Here is a 24,936-nt window from a genome sequence, read left to right as displayed (position 1 = left end):
ATGAGCAACTCTGGGAAGAAATAATAGTTTGCAGGAGCCTCAGGGTGAGGCTGGAAACAGGTTTAGAAGAAGAATGAGGTACTGCAAGTTTGGCTCTTTGCTGTACTGCAGTAGGCTGAGCAAGGCTGGGCTAAGGTTGCTCCTTCCACATTAGTGTCTCCCCATAGTGACAAGTGTGATGAGTACTTTGCTGAGAATCACCACTTCCTAGAGGAGCAGCCAGACAGCTGTGGGGCTTATTGTAGTTGCCAAAGCTTTGCTGCCTGCCCCCCACCTTGGCTCCTTCAGAGAAGAGATGACTGGGCTGTGGGTCGATATGGATTATTCCCCATTGGCAAGGCAAATGAGTCACCATTTTCCTGATCAGGGCAGCACTATGGGCTGCTCTGGCTAGTAAAGGACGATTGAACAGTGGCTGTAGGAGACCATCACAAAACCCAACTTGTGTTTTGTTGCCTACCCTGTCTGTATGACACAGACAGGGTAGCATGTGTCAAGCATGTTATTAACAAACAAATACAAAGTATTTGTGGGTTTTTCCTTTTTCAACCCCTCCCTTCTTGAAGCATGTTAGTTTGTCAGCTGGCATGGGACATCCAGACAACTCCTGATTTTTCCAACTCACAAGGCAGGCCATGAGGCCTACAGCCTGCAGGACAGACCCACCCCCACGCCTGCGTGTGGGACCAGCTGGGCACCTGCTCAATCTTTTCTTCACTATCCTTTTTCAGTGGGATCCCATCAGCTACACCAGGTTTTATGAACTAGTGCACCCAGTCCTGTTGGAGGCAATAACCCATTCCATGCTGCTTAGGAAACTCACTGACTTCTGCAGTTTTCCTAAAGAGAAAGACTGAAAGGTTAGGACTGTTCCAGACCTGTCAATACATGCAGTGAAATGCACAGAAGAACAGAGCAGTGTGGCAGGCAATTGCTTACATAAAAGTTTTATTGGAAATTCTTTGAATACTTGAAGTACATTGGAGACTATTTCCAAAACAATGCAATTTAGGACCCTTCCCCTTCACCCAAAGCATCTGTAAATCAGCAGCTACGTACATACTGTCCTTAACATAGAACTGAGAATGGCTGCTAAAATAAACAGCCCTCATAACACTATCTGTGGCAGGCCACAGCAGCAGCTAGATCTTCATGAAGCTGAACATTAATGCAGTGATCAGAGATCTGGTAGTCCAGATATAGAAACTAGGTGTTAAAGCCGAGGAGTATCCAGAAAACAGGCACGTACCTCAGCTCTAGAGAAGATCTTTATTGCTATGACCATCCAGCTCATCCCTGGCAGCTCCTATAGACAATTTTCTAGCCTTTGAAGCAGAAAAACACCTGCTACACTGAAATTCTGCCTTGTGAGATGTGGGAGCTGAAGCCGTGTTCAGAACTACGTGAACAAACGAGCATGAATATTTGGCTCTGGGGACCACTGGGATAGCATCAGCAAGAATGGTGTATTTTCTATCAACTCCACAGCTTTTCAGTGTAACAACAGGACAGTAGCAGCACTGGCCAGATGAAACTCAATCTATTCCAGTCTTCTCTGTGAATACAGTGTGAACCAGCACTTTACTCAATCTCCGCTGCTTGGCAGCTCAGATAATAAAACTTTCCCAAGCACAACCTGTAAATTAAGGGAAAGGCGACAGCCCACTTCCTGCAAGGTGGTAGAGACCAACTTCCTAAGCAGAGGAGAGCCTGATGATGCACTAATTCCTTGAGTTCCTGGACCCTTCTGATACTTCTTGCACCTGTACAGGAAGGCGGATCTGGCTGTGCGGATCAAGTATTTATTATTTACCATGTAACCAAAGCCCCCTTGCAAGCTGTTTATCTAGAAAGGCTTTTTGAACATCTGTGCGTCTTTGCAAGGAGTAAGGAACTTCTGTATATGACATCATTGCTGAAAAGCTGGATTGGTTTACTAAAGTAGAAAGGATGGTGGCTAACTGTCCTTCAATAAAGCTCTTACCTGGGGTTTTAGAGCACATATGACCTCCCACCAAACACACTACTCAACAAGAAAGCTGGTAAAGTTCTAAGCATTGTGTTGATCTGCTTTACAATACACTATATCCTGACCTCAGTTCCTTGCTCTAGGAGCAGCACAGAGATAGTGACCTAGAGATTCCCACAGCCTATTGCCATCTGCCAGCAATCTTTTTCAATAAGGAATACAGCTACATTGAAGAAGTCACATTTCGGTAACTAGAAGGCTTGTTACTCCACCAGTCAAAGGAAATTAAGATGGTTCCTCAGTACAGAGGAAGCACAACTCCACCTCTAGGAGGAAAAAAAAAAAAAAAAAAAAAAAAGTGTTCTAGGACCATAAGGAGGTCTTGCAGTTGCTCACTGTAGTTACACATGGGAGAAGGGGCGAGAACCACAACACCTACCTTATCTAAGTTTCTGCTTAGTGTCACTATTTCTCCTCTCTTCCTCACATCAGGCAAAGGACATACAACAGCCAAAGCAACCACAGAGCATTGCCAGCCAGTCACACTGCTAATAGCTAGCTCATTATAAAAATAAACTTTCAGCTAATCAAAAGCCAACTGATTTAAAAGTACCATAAGCCTCCCCAAAAATGTGCTTCTTTAAAGAAGCTGCCTTCTGAATGGCTGAAGAACACAGCAGATTCATACATGCCTATCAGAATGCAGCTTTTTGCTAAGTAAGTCCCTGCCACTCCACTACAATGATGTGTGCGTTTTCATTGCATCAATGGGCCCTGACTGGATGTAATGGAAACTGTGTCCCCAAAAGAGCGTATTATATTAATCAAGTTTGTCTCAGAAAATAAATATCCTGGATTTTTTTTTCCATTCTCACTGGACAGGATTCCATGGCACACTTGCTCTTTGCAGTGATCCAGAGCAGAATGACCCGCACTACTACATGAAAACAGAACATCTTTTAAATATAGGTTTCTTTAAAAGCAATAAATATTTCTTGATTCTTAAGATCATCTATTAACCATAAAGCAGCAAAGTTTGCAAAGGTTAGAGGAAAGAATCTTGGACTAAGACCTCTAATTACATAACCCTAAAGAAATAGGATTCCTAATATTTACAGTTGCATTTTAAAAGCAGAGACTATGAATTCAGCATCATCCCAGCTGCTGCTTGCAGAACTGCCAACAAAGTCAAGACTCATAAACTCAGCACATCAGAGTTTCAATTCTCTCAGGAAAGAGTGGAAAGGAAACATAGAAAGCACTTCTGTAATTTCACTCCTGCTTATCTGACAAACATAACAGAAGGCCTCACAGAAAAAGACCATGTAGAGACCCAGTTCCTTGGAAGCAAAAAACAAAGGTAACTTGTATTATACAGGTCCCAGTGTCTCTTGCTGTGCTCCAGGCACTCACATTGAAGTCAGGATGAAATGCCCCATTCTGTGGATGGATGTCCTAGACTTAAAACTTTGAATCTGCTGAACTCACAGACCTTGGAAATAAGCCAAAGCTTTCTATGCTCTAACAGAACTGAAGACTGTAGGAAAAATAGTCTGTTAGCAAGACGCTACATCTGGAGAAATTATACTGTAGGACCTCTGGAGGAAGCATATGGCAGCTTTTCACAAACCTCTCCAAACAGAACAGAGACTGAAAATGTTTCATACATTGCAGTTTGACTTCCTGTGTCTCCATTAACGTCACAAATTCAAAACTGAATGTTGATGAGAAAAGCAGTCCACATCTATGCAGTGGTGTAACTGAGGAAAACTAGCAGTTGAGCTGTGTCTGCTGCTGAAGACAGTAATCAGACAAAGCTCACTAATGGAGGGAAACTGTCAAATGAGGCAAAAGGCAGAGGGGGGTGAAAGACAGATATTTGTTGACACCATTCTCTAGGATGCCTTGAAGAAGAAGAACTGCTGCAGCAAAACTGGAAGACAGTTTCACTGCAAGGTTTCTACAAAGGCATCAAACTCTTTTACATTTTTCTCATGGACTGCCAGCTTCTCTGGTAACGAGTCCTGGAAAGCAAAGAAGGGCAGAGATCAGGACTCAATCACAGTAGGTAAAAGGATGCTTTAACACAAACTACAAGGCAAAAATTCTGTTTCAAAGTCATGCAACCCCTCTCACTGCTCTGGGCTCCCTTTCCCACACATGCACAAGAACAGGAGTCCTCTGGCAGCATTTAGCAAGTGACGCTAAAAAGGGCACTCTGCCCAGAGTTTGTGTTCTGCAGAAACAGTGCATTGGGGCCTGGCCTTGTACAGTTCCCTCCAGCAGCTGCAACACAATAACCTGTTAATGTTGCTGCCTTCATCAAGTCTCACTTGCAATCTACTGTAGGAAAAAAATGAGTACCAAAGGCAGAGAGCTGCAATGGCTGCAAGCCCTATACTGCACTCAGCAGACATCACTCCAAACAACCAGACTAGATTGATTCAGGCAGTTTTACCTGTGCTCAGGCTGCAAGGTCAGGCCCAGTTTGCCACTAAGCCAGATATGCCAGAAGCAGGATTAGTTTTGGGGGTTTGAATGACAACCAGTTTCCCCCTCTGTAGCAAGCAGACTGCAGCAGCTTTCAGCTTGCAGATAAATATACCCATTTCAAAGGCTCAGATGTGCCACAAATAGGTACAGTTTTCTGGAAGTCTATTAATGAGGGACCGCTTTGGACAAGGTCTCTCTTCTGAGAAGATATTAGCTTGTTCAGAGGAGAAAAAGGGAGAGGATTATAAAGAACAGGTAATTTCTACAAACTTAAATCTCATGCTTCCATACCAAATCCTCTGCCATGGACTGAGCTCCAATGTCAATTGAGAGGCTGCTGAGTTGAGGTGGGTTCTGAAACTCACGGTAAAATGTCCCCAGATCCATTGGAAGAATGTCATCTTTTGAAAATGCTGGTTTCTAGAATCAAAGACACTGCTGTTAATTCCTGTTCAGCAGCTTGGCTTTCCTTTTGCTGTAATCTCAGGTAAAGACACCTTCTAACAGTAAACATCTTGGTATTACAGCCATTGCTGCAATAACACAGTTATTAAATAACTGAAGCTCTACCCTTATCCCCTGCCTAGGCCAACATCTCTTCTTGCCTGAGCACATGCAAGAGAGCATTTCTGTGGAATCTGGCTCCTTCAGACATTAGAAAGAAGAGAGCAAGTACATGTATTGGTAGGAACTGGAAGATTATTTCATTCATAGCTTTTGGTTCACAGTATCACTGCCTTTGCAGTTTTGGGGTTTTTAGCTCAGTTTGGGGATTGTAAATCAGGAGTCTTTTATACCCAAGGAAAACTCCTCTGACATCATTTGCACCTGGAGCCCACCTGAGATGCAGGTGTTGTGTGAGAGCACTAATCAGGGCACTTACAAAGTCAATCATAACAAAGTCATCGTGGGTGTTCCCTGTGCTGCTGCCACTGGAGCCATCTGAGTGTAAGCTGCCTTGCAGAGGCGATTCAGTTTCTGGGGAGTCGGGAGGATTCACCTGCTCAAGAAATCAAAGACTGTAAGTGCTGATCTTACCATTCAGCCTATCTGCATATTTTGAATGTGGGGGCAGTTAGGAGGCTGGGCAATAAGCACACACTACTGCTGGGGCAGTAAACACATTTTTTTGTCTGGAGAACCCAAGGCCCAACATGGGAGATTTCTTGAAATCAAACAGATGTGGACTATTAGTTCTTTGCTCATAAAAAGTGTACACAAGGTAAGGAATAGGATGGATGTTGCATGAGGGATGCTGAGAGGGCACAGATTATACCTCTAAAAGGGGCTTACCATGGGGTCGTTATCTTCAAGCTCAACATTCTTGGGAGCAAACATGGCAAAAGGAATGTCTAAGTTGGCCATGGTCACCTGAGGAGATTTAGGAAACAGAATTTCATTAAGATGCTCTGCTTCCCCAGAAAAGAAAAAGATACTGGAAGTCTTTGTCCGGTCTGCTAAAAGTTGCCTAAAATCACACTGACAGTTTGCAGGAGGCTGATAAGCTCATTTAAAAGGCATAAAATAGACTGTACTCAACTGACCTAATACAGATCATGTGCCCTGTGGAGGTAGGATGGGTTATATACATCCTATGCAAGATAGGCAGGGATTAATAAATGCCTACAGATTGAAACAATCCTCCTTCACACATCCAAAAGGCCTGGAAAAGAACAAAAAGCATACTTAGGAACAGCACTAGGAAGTAGGCAGCTTTCTAAGCTGCCCTAGCTGAGCTTCTTAAATGATTAAATACTGGTGATGAACTGGCCTACTACACATTCCTCCAAAGAAGGGAGGCTTGATACCAATTCCTCCAGTTTAAGAACCTGTGGTAGTGGCACATTGCTGTGGGTCAGCACATTGCCTGGTGAAGTCATGAATATCTTCCATATGAAGTACAAATGAATGACTTCCAAATGAAGTCTTCCATACCCAAACAGGGTGTTGGTAAGGCAGGGTATATTAATGGCTGTCACATCCCAAGAGAATTTTATGAAAAATATGCCTGTGACAGGACCCTCTAGGCAAATGCTCCAGGCAGGAATTTGTACTCTCATTCTTCTTGATTGCGTTTCCTCTGGGTGGAACCTACTGGAGAAGCAGGGTATTATGGTGCCTTCTGGGAAGATCTACTGCAGTTACCTGATTAATGGGTTTGTTGACAAAAGCTCCCACCTTCCGGATAAAGATGGTTTCCAGAAGGTCATGTGGGGAGCCACACTTTCCTTCGCTGCTGTTTGATACTGTTTCTGTGTCCTCACTGAGGGAGACAGAGAGACTAACTAGTGACTCATGGCACAAATAATAGACTTTATTTCACTTTACAAGATAATTCTATATCACTTTACAAGATAATTCAATGCATGGCTACTAGTTATTTTTATGACCTGTTTTTTCCTACCACGGGTATTCATAACTCTTTAAAGCACCAAAACTGATTGAGTTTTCTGGCAAGCGGACTACATATGTAAGGTATCCAGGAAAGCGCTAATGCAACTATAATGCTTTTTGGTTTCCCGACAGCAAAATCTCCGCTTAAGATATCTAACTCAGAATTATGTGAAAAGACAAGAGACATTTGAAAAGAAATGAATGTAAAAACATAAAAATGAGGGATTGTATTAGCAGAGAGGGAGGTGATTTAAGATAGTTTGAGGCTGCATTGTTTCCTTTTAAGTAACTTTTGTGTCTAAAGTTTTGTAGTGTAACACATGAACAGATCTGCACTAGCTGTGACTATTTTCCATAACAATTCACATTTCCTTGACTCACTTGTGAACTTTATCTTGCTGTTTTATAATCAGCAAAAACAGTGCAGAAACTGTACTCTAAAACTGAGATATCAGAAGATGCACGGATGTTAAGGTGACAAAAGTGTAAGTAGATGACAGAGATCATTGGAGAAAAACTGAAAATATCACAATCAGAGAAAGCTGCTAGCTGTTTTAAGGGGGAGAAGACAATAGCTGTGCTACAAAAAAATAGCTAAAAAGAGAAAACAAAGTTTTAGCTTTACCTGTTTTTTAAATGAATTAAGACAAGTGGTGGGCCATGTAAGACTGACCTACCTACTAGAAGGAGTAACTGTTGAGTAGTGGGCTCCATCTAGTGGGGTGCATATCCTTTCTTGGTCAGCTTGAGTGCCGTGTGCTGGCTGGCTAGGAACAGGAGGCACCCCCCCCTCTTTTCCTGGACCAATTAACTGAGATGGAGAGAAACAGTCAAGTTAGATATCTCTAAATTGGTTCAATAACAAGCTAGACATAGAGCAGATTCTGTCATACTGGGACTAGGTAGTGTTTTTGGCATGCAGCTGGGCTCCAGCTACCATGAAGCAGAGAGGAGTGTCAAGCAGAAGGTGATCTCCATAGTACAAATGCTTTCTTATTTCCTTCCTATTCCTCTGTACTTCAAGCTTGATTTACACTGCAGAGCTCTATGCCCATTTCAAGTAATGGAGGAATCATATCCTCTTCTACCATCACTGTGTCAGCAAAACTGGTGTGGAAGCAGCAGGCAGAGAAACATTTCTTAGCTTATTTTATCTGATGAATGGATGCAAATATGCCAAAATGGACTGTCAGTGTATCCTACATCTAGGCTAGAGTGCTGTGCTTGGGCAGCTACAGTGACAGCAGCTCTGTAATTCAGCCAAGGCTTTGGAAAAGGTGATGCTTCTGTGCCAGCAAACAGGTTTGGTACCTGTTCTTTAAGCATGTTTTTTCTAGGGTACTGCTACCCTATCTGAGTGAAGTTAAGGATGCTCAGGAGCCAGTTCCTAGCTCCCCTGCAAGTTCTCTTTATTTAGCCTAGATTCTTTTTGTTCCTGAGCAGGCAAGATATCAGTGCATGCACTTGTTTCAAGGCCTCTCTCTGATGTACAAGTGACACATAATGGTTGCAATACCAGCCACACTTGTTCCACCTTTTTTTACAAGTACCTGGTGAGGGTGTGCAGCATTCAAGCCACCAGCAAAGAGTACAGGATACCCCATGTCAGCTGGTCCAACTGCCAGGCCAGCAGGCTGATAGGAAAGACGAGAGCTGGAAAGCTAAGAAGGAAGAGAAAACACAAGAAAGGCGAAGGGAGAGGAGAAAGTAAAGGGAAGGGGAATGCCCAACAGTCTGAATAATCACCAGACTCTGGAGAAGGAACAGGAGAAGTTGCAGGCAGAGCACAGTGTTTCAGGCTGGCAGAATAAATGCTAGATTTTCATTAGAAATCAATCATGAAGTTTATTTTAAAAAAGTTCTTACTGCAGGGGATGAAGTTTGGGTTTTGACAAGAAAACAAGATTGGTTTCCTATACACTGAGGAGGCTGTGCAAGGTATGACTGACATCTAACACAGGGAAGCTCTGCTTTATAGGACTATTCACATACTGGAAAAAGCATGAATACCATCATCAACTTATTAAAGAGATAATATTTAAGTATATATTTTTTTCCAAAGCAACTGCAATATAAACTGTTTGAACTCAATTCCATTTTGCATTTAAAAGAGTTGACCTTCAGAGCCTGCTGAAACAGCTTAAGCAATAGAATGTAGGGTCCTGAAGGTGTGCTAGTTGAAGAGAGAAATGGGAAACTAACCCTTGTGAGATTGCTTTAGGAATAAAGTGCTGGAAGTGGTGAAACCCTGAAGGTCATTACGCACCTTAAGTAGAAAGAGAAGCAAGACTCTTTCGTGGTTTGGCCTTCTCGACTTCAAAAGGAACACTTCATTCAGAGATCTGCATGTGATACCCCAGCAATGCCCACACTGACATCATTTACAGTGGTCTCAGTGATGAACAGCACTTACCTGCACAAAAGGCTAGTTAGGCTGAATGGAGCAACCTCTTTCTCAGAGAAGGCCAAGTATAAAATTGTAATATGTTGTGCTCCTGGAGATATCCAGCCAACTTGACTCTTTTTGTAGGAATTAATATTGCTTTTGACATTATTTTATGCTCATCCACCTGTAGAAATCCTTTTATAAATTCTAAGGAGTGTTGCTCACTGAACTGATCTAATATTATCTCTATTTAAGAAATCTTCAGCATACACAGGCATGCTTCTCTATTCTTTAACAGTCTTTTCCCGAGTATTCTTTCACAGTCATTGTTAGCTTTAGAAACATGAAACTTTTAAGTTCAAACTGCATCATTCTCCACCTGCCTTTGAAAATCCTCCAACAACTTTGTAGTAGCTAAGTGTTCCCATTTTACTAAGTGTTTCTCTGTCCTTTGTTTTAAGAGACTAGCACAAGCATGAGAAACACGACTTCAGACAAACATACAAGATGTAAACAAAGAACAGTAATTCAGGTTGTGTTATTTGTAACCATGAAGTCAGATATAAGTAAGACTTTTATTTTCTCCAATTTAACAGTATTTCTGTTTTAACCCAGGAAAAGATCTAACTGACTGCAGAGATTCTAGGACATAGATTTTATTAAGAGAAAACATTCAGCAATGTGCCTTATTACTTGTTGTGTCCTTGACTAACAGTTCGTACTTGCAACATCTGACGTTCAAATATGCTTTTCCTGTCTTGGGAGACCTTTGTTTGCAAAGGCATTTAAGCATCCAGCTCTCATTGAAATCCTTACAAGAGAGAGAACTGAAAACTTTGGTAGGCTTGAGCCCTACGGAAAGCAGGTGACATTCACTGACGTTAGGGACCTTTAGCATCAGTGGGACCAAAATTCACCCATATTTCTATTTTTTTAAAGGCTGTCAAAGTCAAATAAAAAAACTTATTATGCCCTTACACTCTCGTCTTCTCTGTTTGTTCTTCTTCCTCCTCTGGCAAAGGAGGGTTATAGCTGTCCTTTGCCAACAGCAGGCTGTGTTCTTCTAGGCATCCTTAGTGTTACAGCTGTAGGCTGGGCTCCCATTTCAGCAGAGGTAGGGAATGCTTAGTTCCTTCTCAAACACTGACCAGCCTGACAAAGTACAGCGCGCTTCTTTTATCTCCTCCTTTTACCCTGAAGACACTTTTAAAAGGTTGCTGAAAACTATTCCCCATATCCTCATTAAGTGTTCTAGGCTGCTTCCTGCAGGGTTGCTGTTCATCTGAAAGACTGCAGGTGTTTTTTATATTTTAGAGCAGTGGCTTTGCAAACTGACCAGGCCCAAAGATGTGCCTGTCCTACTTTGGGTTGACTAGTCTTTTTGATCCGTAACAAACTTTCTGCGTTGTCAAATTGGTGCTTTCCTGTATTTGTTCTATCATGCCAGTATTATCTGGCCATGAAGACCATGTTCTATTGTCAACTCACTTGATGTGAAAAGGCCAGTCCCATCACTGGGACCTTCAAGGTGTCCATCACCACAGGAGGAGGGGTCTGAAAATGTGCCTTTGTGACAGTAAAAACACACTGTGCACAGACACAGACACACAGAGGAAACAAAAAGAGAGAGAGAAGAACTTCAGAGAAAAACTATAAAGGATTGGCTGAACTGAAAGCTAGTGAAGAGACTTTGTTTGCAGCAGCCAAGTCTACATAGAGAGCAGAATTCTCAGTATTCCCAGAAACACATTAATTTTGTGAAGGACTGCTTTCCAATCTCAGCAAACCACTCAACACAGTAATATTTCAGACTCCAGTGAACACTGACAGAAACTCTGTTCCACAGCTAATTAGAATTGTTAACAGCCAATTAGCGAGAAGATGACTGAGTAGTTGTCAGAAAAAGCTAAGACTGATTTTATTTGGAAATGTACAAATTATATATATTTCAATAGTCTCCATCCATACACCCTTAATCTTCTAGCATTCTAAAAGACAGCAAGGATCCTATCTTGGCATTTCTGTACTGTACGCTCAGACTAAAAGAGGGCCCAGACTAAGGGACAGTTCAAATAAACTGATGTGAAGAGAGGGCTGACACTCCACAATTAAATTCTTTCTTATGGAGGGTGCTAATGCAAAAATGGCATCCCAGTCCTGGGCTGGTCCCTGATTTCTCCCCAGTTGTTTTCCTATCAGCACAGTCTTACGAAAGTTTGATTTGTGGGTACCACCTGTGCTCTGACTTTCTCCTGAATTTTAGGGTATTCTCCAACCCACATAATAGACATGCTATGCAGGTCCACAGGGAGAAACTACCATCTACTGCCTTGCATCATGCAGGTTGGGCTACTGGGAACACAGGTAGATCTGTGGATAATCTGCATATGAGCTGTCTATACCACACAGTTCCTCCTATCTTCTTAAGCATTAAGTTTCATATAGAAAGCTGGAGGAAGAGAAATCAGCTTTCCCTGCCCCCCTCCTCATTTACTCTAGAGACCACTCTGTCAAGTCAGGCTCACAATTCTAATTGTGGCAGTTGCTTTATACGTAAGCATGCAGTGTATGCCAACTATGAACCACAGAAAGGCAAGAAAGGAGGCTCATACTTTATATGAATCTTCAAGGTTATTCTCGTTTCATGAAACTTTGGTCTCACTGAGAGGAAAAGCTTTATGTTCCCTGGGGAAATGCCAGCTTCAATGTATTCACAAACACTGTTACTGTTAAATTACGCTGGCATGAGCAAGTCAGTGGAAACTTCATCATGAACCCTACTGCCTTTCACCTGCTTGGTGAAAAGGCAAGACACAGCTCAGCCACAAACCCATCTCCTGAGCTGTATATCCTGGAACAATAAAAGCTTTATTCCATTAGACTCATCATGAGTGCTGCCTGATCAGGTCAATTATGCCAGATGCCCTGTTACCCCAAATCCAGTCAGCACAGAAATACTTCCTAAGAAAAGCTCATTTCCAGCTCATTCAGCAGAACGCATTCTGCTAAACCAATCAGACTAATTCCTCTGAAGCAGTAAGAAGACTCATAGCAAATTCTTTCAGATTGGAACAACATTCCAAATACACTCCATTCTGTGCTTCGCACCCCCAGTAAAACAGATTTATAGGGTCTTTAGATTGTCTTTAAAGTTCAGTAGAGCCATCTGCTTGGCAGAATAACAAGGCAGATCATTCTTGAATATTTAAAGCTATAGGAAAAGAGCAAAACTGGCCAAGTCTTCAAAATACATAATTGTTGAGTCAGATGTATAAGGAGAGAGAAAGAAGAACAGGAGTTTCCATTTTTCAAGATTCAGATGAGATCCATTTGTTGTTTCTTTTAAAACTAAAACTTAGAGGAAATTTGCACAGATAGGTGGGAACACAGAGAACTCTATTTAAGTCCCAGCTAGTTCAATACTACAACCCAGTTTGTTTGCCAGTACATATTTCTGCTGTCCCAACTAGTTTTAGATGGTCCTACAAATAATGTTTTTGTCTTTTTCCTATTTTACTATTTTGCAGTCCAAAAGACATGACTGTGCCGTAAGCATTTTCCTGATATGTAAATGTTTCTCAGTTTCAGTCTGTTACCTCTAGTAATGCTGCCTGGCATCAAGCTCTTGAATTCTTCTTTTGCAGTGATCAGTATGTGTATGTATTGTATGCTGCTATCCTCTTCAAGCTTATCTCAGCCCAGCTGCAGGACTTGGTTCTTTTAATCTTTCCTAATAACTCAGTCTTTCTAGTCCTGTAGCACTAGAACTAGATTTCATAGTGTATCATAACACGACGAGTAATAAGCTTACATACTAAATTTTAATTATACAGACTGATCTAGCAGCAAGAGGCTTCATGCTTACACTATAGTTGATGCAGGAGCAGGCACACATACTAATCATGATTGGTCAATCTAGAAGCAGAAATAACCTGCTTCCTCTTACCTGAGATGGAGGAGAGGTGGAGAAAGATGTCGTACAAACTTCTTGGGAATCTTCCACGGAGGGGTACACTGCACCATTGTCCTCCCCAGCTCTAAAGCAGCAAAAAAAGGAACAAGTCCTAACTGAAAATGGAAAAAACACACTGGGACAAACATTGCAGGGAGATTGAGAGTATTTGAGTGGACTTGAAAGGAGAATTATGAAGGGCTCTAATAATCTTCTTGGCAGAACTGTGGAAAACAGACTATTGAAATTTTAGTTCTCCTCAGAATTATTTGCCCCAGATACTTTTCTTATCTCCAAATAGGAAAACTTTTTCTTTTTCTTTCTTTTTCTTTTTCTTTTTTTTTTTTTTTTTTTTTTTTTTTTGTATTGAACTAAAGAGTTTTTCCTGTATCAGTCAATGCTATTGGCTTTGGTGTGGAGAGAACCATTGTCAAACAGTGCTACTGGTCCCAATTTGACTACTCTCATGAATTTTAGAGAGGGCAAATCCCTCATCTACAAAGAAAAACTTCAGCTCCCCATGGAAATCGCTGAGGATGCATGCCTGCAGACATTAGTTCTACATGAAGATTAACTGTTACCCTTTTAAATTCCCAAAGGTAGCCAAGGTTCAACCTCTTTTGGGGCAGAGTGGTTCTGTATGGAATTTGGGAACATAATGGGGTTTGCTGCACTCAGCCTTCTAGACCTGAGGGGAAACACGTTGCCTTTCCTCATGTGCTCAACCATGTCACTATGACTGACCCTGATCCTCCAGTCTCCCTTCCCATGCAGTCAGCAGGTAGTGCAGAAGGCTCTGTATTTGGGCATAATGATGCCTTCACCATAGCCCATGACTGCACTCAGCATTTCCTCACCTGTAATTGCAGGGATGCATGGGCGAAGAGCTGGGATAGGGACGGTCCACAAAGTGATCAATGATAATCCCCATGATAGGAGGGGTCCTCTCAAACTGCCTGCAATGCAACAAGCAAATGGTGTTACTGGTATTCTCACTACTAGCCCAACTCATGGTGCCCTCACAGAAAGCCCTAGTACCTGTTAATGGGACCACAGCATCTATACCATTCAACTCTGCAACTCCAAGCTAGCATCAACAGTTTAGAGTCCCAGAGTCTGGCTCAGGGCTACCCAAATATTCCCCTTGCTGTAAGACTTAAGCCTGACAGAGTCTTCTCCATGAAGGAACATCTCAACAGGACAGGATAAGCAGAAGGTAAAGATCTAGATTTCATAATATGAGGGATTTAATAACATATGATGGTAAAACACTTTCTGGCATGATCATATTTTCTCACCTGGTGGACATGAAGGCAAGGTTGATTCTGTAGGCACAAGACAAAGTGATGGTGCCCACTGGAGTACCCACTGTCCCAACACGGACTGTCTGGAAACCTGTATGGTTAAAGAATAATTATCAGATTCAATGGTTACACAGAACTGATTATTTATATTCTATACTTCCCTATTCTGAGATTATATCATCTTATTTTCATTGTGTTTACATTATTCCTTGTAATCTGAACTCCAAATACAAACATAGAACGCATAACAAAACAGCAGCACTAGGCTGCCTTGCTGTTAGGCCTCATCCACAAGACTCCTGATCTGGACTTCCTATCCTGGCTCATACACTGCTCTGAGGTGCTTCTTGATCCCGAGTAGATCATCATCTCCTTTACTGGTCCTGCCCCTTATGAACATACATCCATATTTTCTTTATTTCTGTTCTTGATTGCTAGAGTCAAAATAATAGTCACCCTAGATCTTGTTAAAGTACATTATACCTGTCACTTTGTGATATGATCCTTTGAAGAAAATATCCACATTTAAAAAGCATGTGTAAACCTCAGGCTTAATTTTGCTTGCAGTACTTAGACATAGTAATAAATGTCTCTCAAGTACAGAAAAGAGTTCTACTCTAGTTTATGTGTGGTGTGTCTAACTATACCTTCTCCCAAGCCACTCAGCTGCACTTCACCAAAATATATCCTGCAGGAAAAAGAACAAGGAGTTATTAGGTCTAGTGAGCCATAATGCTAAACGTATCTATATTCCCTATCTAATTCAGTAATAATGGGAGGGTTGGAGCCACTCTTCCTCTTTAGAAGAAAACATAAGTAGTAGCCAGAAAGCCCATCTCAAAAAGCATTCCAGCTATTTCAGAGGAAGATGTATTACATGAATAGAAAGAGAAAATGGTAGCTGAGTCTAATCAGAAATATTTTAAGCCTGTCAATCTCTATGACAGGTCTACGGTTTAGAGCAAAAAAGTGAACTGACTTAAATTTCAGGGATGTGTAAGTCTTTAAGCTGGTACTCATCACACAACATAAAAGATATTAACTGTACTAGAAAGAGAGCTGCTCTTAAGTATTTGTCAAATCAGCATTGCAGGCAAGAATGAAGAAATGACTGAGGTTTCTTTTAAACTTGCCTGTGCAAATGATGATAACAAACATGAGACTTTGGACTAAAATCATCTAAATTAATTACACATGCACATCAAAGACTTTTCTTGAAGTCAAACAGAAGGCAACTGGAAGGTGATAACCATGAACTGTAAGACAGTTGGATCTCAGGCTAAACAAAGCTGAGCTCAGTATTTGGATGAGAAAACTGTAGGAACTACAGCAAGTGGAGCTGAGGATGTATCTTTAAAATGGAACAGAAGGACCGAGTCTGAGTCTAAACTGCAGAAGTATGCATTGCAGTTATGTGCAACTTAGCCATGTGTTTGTCAGATATAGGCCAGGTGCTGAGCAACTGGATGCAAATATGCCATTTAACCATTTAGCTGCATGCAGAATTTTTGTGATCGTCTCAACAAGCTAGGCACATAATGGTACTTTCAGAGCTCGTGCTTGTTTTTTTTTAATGCCTCAGAATGAGGCTATAAGGTGATACACAGTATACAGTTCACTTCTATCACTGATACGTAGCAGTTAAATTCCAACTACTTGAATTTTTATCACTCATCCTTTTTCACCACATTTATATCTACACTGTGCAAATCTGCTGCTTCAAATGTGGTATTTTCTATTTCGCTTTACCTGTACAATATTACATATTCATGGCCTTGTTTCCTTGAGAGTCTGTAGGCTGGAGTTACTCTGGTTATAGCAAGTAAAGACTTAAGTAGTAGAGACAGCCTGTTGTATACGGTGTATGAAACTTTGATTTCTTTGTCACACCTGTAGAACACACAGGAAAAAATATTAAGTCTTTTTTTGCCAATTAAGAAAGTAATTTTTTAATCAAAATGAGTCTGGGCCAATTGTTCAAACAATAAAAGAAAGCCTCAGCGTGACTACCTGTAGTTGACCAACCAGCCAAGAGTCCTATTTCAGTCTAGTCACTTCCCATAGAATTAATTGCTGAAAAATGCCATGCAGCCTTGTAATAGACAGAAGAATCCTTACAGTATTAAAACCATTTGTAGCTATTGAGTATATGAACTCTTGTGTCTGAGGAGGTATATTAATTGCAACGGAAGAATGAAGAAAGAATGAAATTTCTCGTTTCCTTTCTTGACACTGACATTAAACAGCTGGACAGTACATGAAATGAAGAGAGGACTTCCCTCTGAAGTGTCGCAGGTAGCACAGCCAATGTGTGCGCATTCATCAGCATGGATTGAGCAAGCTTCCCCATTTCATTAGCTAAAAATCCTCTAAAACAAACATGAAGAAACCCAACAACACAAAGGAAGTTGGAAAAATGCACTTACTTTTCATTCATTTCTAGACACCAAATTTCCAACTCCATGGAATCTCCCTGTATCAGAGAAAAGATGGTGAACAAAGGCTCATTTCAGAACAGAAATCTTTTCACATCACATTAATGACCAGCAACAGCCAAATCTCTCAAAAAAAGATGGTCCTCTGGTTCCCACTTTCTTGTTATCTTGACAATAGACAAAGGTGCACTGGAAGCTTCACTACAGAATTTGATCACCTGAGAGCACACCTTCCTCAGAATGGCTAAACTCTTCACAGCTAAGAAGCTATATGTTTTGCTGCTCTCTCACATGTGTATTTGGCCTCAGACATTTGCAGTGAATTGTTTCCGTTAAATAATACTTTTCTTCTCATCCATATACTAGTTAACCTCATGACTGCAGACGTTTTTACATTATCTTGGGCTAAAATGCAGAAGCTTTGGTAGGTGACTTAAGGTGCAAGTGATAAAACAGAAACCTGTTTTGACTTGGTCCTCACCTCTGAGGTTTTGAGAGAAATCTCCACGCACATAGACCGTCCAACAGCAGGCAGCTGTCCTGCCAAGGCTTTCTTTGCTTCATGAGTAACTTCTGGTATGTCTTTGATTGCCAAATTGAACTGCAGAATGAATGAGACAAATCAATTTTTGTATTTCTTTGAACAACTGCCTAAAGGTACAATGCAGGAAGATTCATATACCAATATATAACATACTAGGTCAGCGTCCACTGAAGTATTTACGAAACACAAATTTGCTCAAGCTTTTCACATTTGCAAACAACATTTCCTTGGCTGCTACTTCAAATGGTTTTCATGATCCTGCTGTACAAAGTCACACTCTTTTTTCCTCACTTGAATTATATGTTCACCCACCGAGTATCTTGAGTCTCTTCAATTTTATTGAAGCCCATTATTTTTAAAGTCCTGAATCACAGGTACAAACTTCTGACAAAAAAAGAGCTCATGACACCACCCCCAGCAGATCTTGGAAATGTGCCTTAGTCAGCAGGTAGGAGTTGCCAACAGGCATCATTTATCTCTCCTCTAATTAGGCCTTAGAGAGCCCAGAGTGGCATGTTACATGTCAACAAGGAAAAAAAAACCTAACCAACAAAATTGAATATAGTAATTATTATATATGAATAGTTAATGTATTCTGCACAAGAATTGCATGTGTTCTCAACATTAAAAAACACAGTTAGAGAATTGCTTTAAAAATTGTGACTTTACCCAGTCAGAACCTGTTGGGGAGGATGATGATCGGGTACAGATTTTCTCTCCAAGTCGGGCCTGGACAATTACCTGTACCGTCTGAAAGACAAAGGAAAAGATACACACTGATTTCTTGAACTCATCAGAGCCCTCTATTCAGAACCTAGACAAATTCCAGGTTAAAAAAAAAAAAGAGAGAGAGAGAGAGAGAGAGAGAGAGAGAGAAAAGACTGACTGACCAGAATGTAGAGAAGTGAAGTTTGCTAGGCTAATCTTCAGGTATAATCACCTTGAATTATTACGTACAATAGGTAGACATTATCTCAGACAGAAAATGATTTTAAGTGGATCTTTTTTTGTAATAACATGAAATAACTAAGTCAATTTCATGATCAGGAATTGCACTGTCTTCAGTAATACTGAAACAAGATTTATAACTATATCCTGAAGCTGGAGACATAAAAGACATTCAAATGAGTCATCTGTTATCAGAGTATCTATTTGCTTCTAGAAAGGCCAAGTAGTAAAGTCTATGCACCAAGTAAGGCCAAACTTTTTTTTATAGTTACATATCATAACTCAGAAGAACAGATACTATTTCTCTTGGATGCAATAGAACAAAATTTAGAGGGACTGAAAATACAGGTTAGAACCCAGCAGGGGATAGGGATACTATCTAACTGTTGGATGCAGTTAAATGTGTTGACAGGAACTCAAAGATGACAGAGGTATGATCAGCCTATAACTGATTTTATAGCAGAATATTTTACGGAAAGGGAAGATGTATTGAACGTGGAAAAAAATATATTTTGCTAATTCCTCTTAGGAATCTCTCTCTCTCTCTTTTTTTTTCCTCCTAAAGTTGCCTTCAGCTTTTCTTGTTTTGATCTTTAGCAAGCAAAAAGCCCCTCTGTTATGCTACACTATCTACCAGGAATAAGGCTTTTTTCTTAAACACAAATGAAGGGAGATTTGCTCACAAGAGGAAGAGTTACCTTCAGAGCAAAAAATTTGATGAACTTGTCCAGGTCCTTCCTGTCCTGGGAACTGAGATCAGTGTCCATTGCATATGGCAATCTGAAATACAGTACAGGCCTGGGAATGAAGTCTTCCTTCAGCATTCTTTTGGATTTTAAGATTTCAAAATATTTTGCCATTAGAGGCTAGCTCAAGAGAAACAGAATGTCTAACATGCTAAGAACTTTGTGGAGGGTGTTAAACTCACAATAATAATAATATATCTTGTCAGTGCAAAAGATACCAGAAGAAAAACAGAGTAAGCTCACAATTAAAACTGCATACAAGTTCTCCAATCTTTCTAGCTTAATGAAAGAAAAAAAAAATAAAAGGCCACCCACCCCAACACCACTCTGAGTTCAGTATCAAACTACGCATCAGACACTGCAGTCTCAGCTTCAAAGAGAAACCTGGTCAAAACCAAACCAAATTGGTTTCTTGGGTCTAAAATCCTAAAACTGGTATTCCAGTAATATTTCAGTAGATATTGAAATCTATACAACTGTTGCTGGAATGACCTATATTGCTTATTTACTTCCAACAAATATGTACTTGCAATGTACCTGTATTTGTATTCTTCATCTAGCTACAAATTTATTACAACCAACTGTAAAGATGCATTTTGCCAACAGATAGATCAAAATTCTATGTTTGCTTCTCTTGAAAGCCTTTGATGACAGATACTTAGCTCCCACAATCACACTAGCTTGTTTTTCAAAATATTATTTATGTTTTAGCAATACAATGAAACTTGTATAGTGCATGAAACCACATGTGCCAAGATATTAATCGGATCTCTGCTGCCAGTGCATGACATGGCCTTGGATAAATGATAATTTCTCTGTGGTTCAGTTTTTTCACTTATATGTTAATAACCATACAGAGACCATGGGGAGGATTGCCTTAATTAGCAGCATTAATTGTGCTTTTTACTCCTAAGCCTTCGAAGTATTCTTTCTTAACTTCTGTTGCTGTTTTTGTTTCAAGTACTGGAGTTCCCAGGTCAGTAAGCACAAGCAGCTGACATGCACAAGGTTACTTTATTCACTGTTCAATCTTTATGCAAAGAGTGATCTTGCAGCAAGCCTATAGTATTGAGAAGGACTGAGTACTGTATTTATACAAATTAAAGCTTAGCAGGACAAAGGGGTTAATAATCCTGTTCACACGGGAAACAGCATACGATCTTTACTGACTACATGCATCTGTACTTATATTTAAGATATCTCCATTGAATAGCAATAAACACTTATTTTAAGTAACACTTCAAGAGCATCACCTAAGAGATGCTGCTACCATTATAGAGCACTTTACAGAGGAGAGTGCTGATTTCCAAATGACTCCATAAAAAAAAGTTCAGATACCTAATCCTGTTGAAAGGCTCCAGGCTACATTCATACAGCATCTGCCAGCATGGTACAATTCTCATTATAGTTTTCAATTTAAATTGAAAACTAATATAAGCAATTTAGTATCAGATACATTAACAATTTATCCTTCAGATATTTTAACCTCATCACCAAAAGTATTATACTTTCTTTCTCCCCTTCATCTCAACTATATAATAGTCTTTCTACCGCAGAGGAAATATGCAAAAAGAAGTCAGCATTTAAAAGCGCTAGATGTTTGACTGATGCACTAGTCTAATATAGAGAAAGTAAGCTTTTAGTATGTATGTTCCCCATTAATAACTGCAGTAAATACGAAAAATAGGTCAGAATCAATCATTATTATTCTTCTGACTTAAACAGGTGATGCACTGTAGGGGTTGAGAGGACTTGAGACACTGCACAAAACCTGGCTGATATGGGCAATAAAATACAGCATAAAATATTTTTTTCTCAGACAGAATGGTGACATTTAAACATCAAGAGAAATCATATTAGCTTTTAATACAAAAAGAAGTGAAAGGATATCTGTGTAAAACTGCTTAAGAAAGGGGCAAAGTGATATATATCCTTATGTCATAGGGGAGCTGTCAAACAAAACACCTACTGGGACTGAAAAAAAACAACATTCTGGAGAATGACTATTGCAAAACATTAGGTAACTAGAGGAAGGAGTCAGGCCCAGTGGTGTCTTAGGAAAAGAAACAAAGTAGATTATCAAAGGGTTCTCTGTGCAGAACAGGAGCTGGTTCTAACGGTTATAACAACCAAATGTCTATAGAGAGGAGAGAAATGGCCACAGTCATATTTTGGATTCACAGTTCAAAGAAATAGAGCTTCACAGGTCTGCCCTGCTCTGGGAAAACTAAGATGCTTTCTGGGAGATCCCAAACCATCCAGAACATCCATGAAAAGTTTGGAGATTCATACTCTTATCTTTCAAGCTCCAAATGCCAGCAACAGTCGACTCACCAGCGCCTAAAATAAAGCAGAAAGCATCAGGCAAGGTTTCATGTCAGGTAACTAATTTCAGGGGGGGAAACAGTGACCCTGGAATTCAGTTCCTGACATTTTTAAGGATTGTCATCTGATGGCCACCATCTCCTATTTTTGCAGGGAGCATTTGATGATTACCTGACATCTGCTGAGGCCTAGGACAATGTTCATTTTAAAATCATTCTCGCTACAGCCATCATTTTATTTACAAAAATGACTTTGTACCCTTACGTTAGTTGCCATCAACTGATCGGAGCAGGAAGGAAGTCTTTTAAACTTAATTCCACCAAACTCATTCCATTTTTAAAGTCCTGTAAGCTGCAATGCCAACACAGCTCCCAGTTAAGTGTCATTTATCCAGATGAGTGCATCTCACAAGTCAGGCTTAACTCAAAGAGGGTGCTACCTAATTTCATACTGAATGACCACCATCAGAGAGTAATAATCTCTGGTCTAGGTCAGAAACCCACAGATGATCAATTCCCCCTCAACCAAGTAATCCTTTGAAAAAACAGACCTTACGCATAGGTTGTTCACAAATGAAAACAAGTATCTTAGGCACGTGGCTTTTTGCTTTGTCTCTCACTTCTGGTAACATCTGCTTTCATACTATTTGCCTTAGTTCATATGCATTTGTCGTCTCTTTCCTCTAAACAGAAAAGTCAAACGTCCACTGGAGAAATGCCACATGGTGTTTTTTTGGCTAAAGTCTTATTCTTTCTTACAAGACTATAAAGCAGAGCTGCATATTAGGCTTATCCAATACTTTGACATCTGATACAGGGCAGTGTGCCTTATACGTTCTGTTAGTATTTGTACTTCCTTCACCAAGGAGAAGGATACATTAGCAACTACGCATAAGCTGACGGCATCTTGTCTTCATGATGCAACAAACTGCAGTGGCCCTCCCCCTCGTGCAGTAGTACAACCCCAAAAAAAGAAGAAAAACTACAACTACCAGCATACCATGCTCTTGTTTGACTATTAGCCATCCAGGGGCATGAAGACACTTGTAGCCTGGGCATACAGCAGGTGCACAACACCACTTGTAGAACATTTCACCTGTGGGCATTTAGCATGCGTATGTGTTTGACACTCACTTCCATAAATGGGAAAGGAGCAGAAGCACCTAACATGTACCAAGCACTGTTATTGCTGGCGGGGAAAGTGTACGTAGGCCACCTCCACTACCTCTCTCCTCTGAGATTTCCCTTTGAGCTAGGACTGCTACAACTGAAATTCATTATGGCTTCCTTTATAAGAGATAATTATCAATGCAATATAATTATTCAAGGTTTCTTCTTAGCAAGAAGGCCATGAGAAAGAAATAGAGAGTGCTGTCATTGTTAAGAAGAGGGCTGTGGACACATCTCATCCCAGTTTTCATTTCCTGATTACCTGAGTGCGCCCCAAAACCTAGGTTCCTTGTTTTTTACCATTCGTTCAAAACTTTTTGGAAACTCAGGAACCAAATCCAACCACTGATTATGTCGTATATTAAGTTCCTGAACATCCTTGTTGAATCATTCAAGTAAACAAGAAACGCATGGAAGTTTTTCAAGCTTTTAGTAGAGTGCCTTTGACAAATAGCTGAGGAAGCTTTCCTAGAACATCTCCTTCAGTGAGAAAGCAGCTTCAGTGCAGATAGGTATTTTGAGCACATTAATAAGCAACTATAAAAAGATCTCCATAAAGACAGTGCTCTGTTTCAAGGCTAGCCTGTAAGTTAAACTTCAGTATCCTACAATTAATTAGTTTTCTTTTCCCCTTCCTAGTAGGTTGGTCAGAAACCTGGGGAGAAAGAAGGAGATGGGCCGGGAACAGCTCTAAATTTTAAGATCTGCTACTCTTGAAGTTCATGAATTTTTTTAAAAAGATCAGAGATTCAAGAGGCAAACTACTTCATATTACATAAATATTCTGACCAAATCAAAGACTATCTTAGTTTACCATGTGGTTAAGCTTTAACTGACAAAGAGGCAATTTTCCTACTGATCAAGATTTACTTCTTAACTTGGAAATGGCTTCCCAGTTTAAGGAATATCTTACTAAAGCCTGAACTGCCAGCTCTCCACTGGCTTGAAAACAAAATTAAGTAATTCCTGTTGACTGGCAGTTACATTCTGTACTTCCCGAAGGTCTAAAAATGGTATCAGTTCAAAAGTCCATCTCTCATTTTGTTTGTCAGATCAAAGTATACAGACTAAAAAGGAATTTGCTTCTACAATCTCCAATAAAATAAAATAAAACTTACAACCACCAATAAAATAACTAAGTCTCAACTTTTGTGAGAATACATGTTAAAAAACCTTGAAATAATGTAGATAACATTTAAACAAAATAAGCTGATCCTGTAAGATCCTTTTGGACATATGAATGCAGATCACTCGCTGACCTGAAGACTTCTTGCTTAAGAAGGAAGGTTTCACCAGGTCAGGCCACTCCTAAAATAATTTGGAGATGCTCTAGACCACATTTACAACTAATTTTCAGCTAAGGCAGTAATTTACAATGTTTTTTCCACTTACAATGCGCCTAGTCACACCACTTTTGAACTTGGTAAATAGCTAGTTCAGACTCAGTTCAAAGTGTCCCTTCTCTACCAGTATGCTAATATTGAACGTGCTCCTGCTCCCAGTGAATCAACAGGGAGTATTCTTGCAGCAGCCTCCTAATAGCCACAGTTCGAGCAGGAAAGAAAGATGTGATATTTAGTCCAGCTCTTGATCCTTCCTAACAGAAAGCAAACTTAAATGTTATAGAAAAACTAAATGCAATGAACCACGTGGTTTCAAGTTGTAAATATTACTTATGGGCTCTGATGCATTTTGCTTTTATAATGCAACATTTGCGGGGGGGGAGAGGTCAAACAACCCAGCATGCCACATCCACCCCACTTTCTGCTCGTTCTCACCAGATCTTAGGAAAACAAAACCGGCCACGTTTATGTGTGGCTTCAAGGGCACTGTCAGTCAGGTGCCAGCGGGTATTTCTTCAAGAAACCCCGTTTTTTAGAAATTTACGAAGCGAAAGCAAAACGGTGACACAAAGCTGTAACCAACTGCTGCCGACCCGCCTCTCAGTTCCCTCGGCTCCGGGAGCGACGCGCGGCTCGCCCGGCCGGCCGCACCGCCGGCGCAGGCGGCGAAGCCCCCGCGCCCCGGCCCCGGCCGCGGCCGCGGTACCTGCGCGGCGGAGGCAGTGCTGGCGGCGCGGCGGCTCATCCCGCGCGGGGGCGGCCCGAGCGGGTCCCCCGCCGCGGCCTCCTCTCGGCGCCCCGCCGGGCACGGCGGCCCCTCGGTCCCGGCGCCTCCAAGCCCCGCGGCCGCCCAGGGGCTCCGGCGCCGCTGCAGCGCCGCGCTCGCTCCTCGCCCCGCTCGGCCCCGGGCCCCGCGCCGGGCCGCGCC

General features: G+C 41.0%; 1 protein-coding gene across 5 annotated transcripts; it reads right to left on the bottom strand.

The window, feature by feature from the left end:
* Window positions 1-931: 931 nt before the first annotated feature.
* ATG13 (autophagy related 13) lies at window positions 932-24,867 on the bottom strand. 5 transcript variants are annotated; one of them, XM_062575934.1, is made up of 18 exons: window positions 24,715-24,863; window positions 19,124-19,205; window positions 18,147-18,227; window positions 17,415-17,534; window positions 16,925-16,971; window positions 16,248-16,388; window positions 15,146-15,186; window positions 14,493-14,589; window positions 14,052-14,150; window positions 13,189-13,279; window positions 10,731-10,829; window positions 8,407-8,517; window positions 7,534-7,667; window positions 6,608-6,725; window positions 5,756-5,833; window positions 5,346-5,462; window positions 4,754-4,882; window positions 932-3,993 (listed from the first exon to the last, which is right to left on the bottom strand). In XM_062575934.1, exons 2-18 carry the CDS (start codon window positions 19,190-19,192, stop codon window positions 3,916-3,918), a joined length of 1,650 nt encoding a protein of 549 aa, XP_062431918.1. In that variant the 5' UTR covers window positions 19,193-19,205; window positions 24,715-24,863; the 3' UTR covers window positions 932-3,915. The 5 variants fall into 5 exon arrangements, with proteins under 5 accessions (XP_062431918.1, XP_062431919.1, XP_062431921.1 ...); XM_062575935.1 differs by lacking the exon at window positions 5,756-5,833 and having other exon boundaries at window positions 24,715-24,867; XM_062575937.1 differs by lacking the exon at window positions 14,052-14,150 and having other exon boundaries at window positions 24,715-24,865.
* Between the last annotated feature and the right edge of the window lie 69 nt (window positions 24,868-24,936).

The sequence above is a fragment of the Rhea pennata genome, chromosome 5 (genome assembly GCF_028389875.1).
Source record: "Rhea pennata isolate bPtePen1 chromosome 5, bPtePen1.pri, whole genome shotgun sequence".
Lineage (NCBI taxonomy): Eukaryota > Metazoa > Chordata > Aves > Rheiformes > Rheidae > Rhea > Rhea pennata.
Note: the sequence above shows the minus strand (reverse complement) of the source record. Positions and strands in the feature narration are given on the sequence as shown.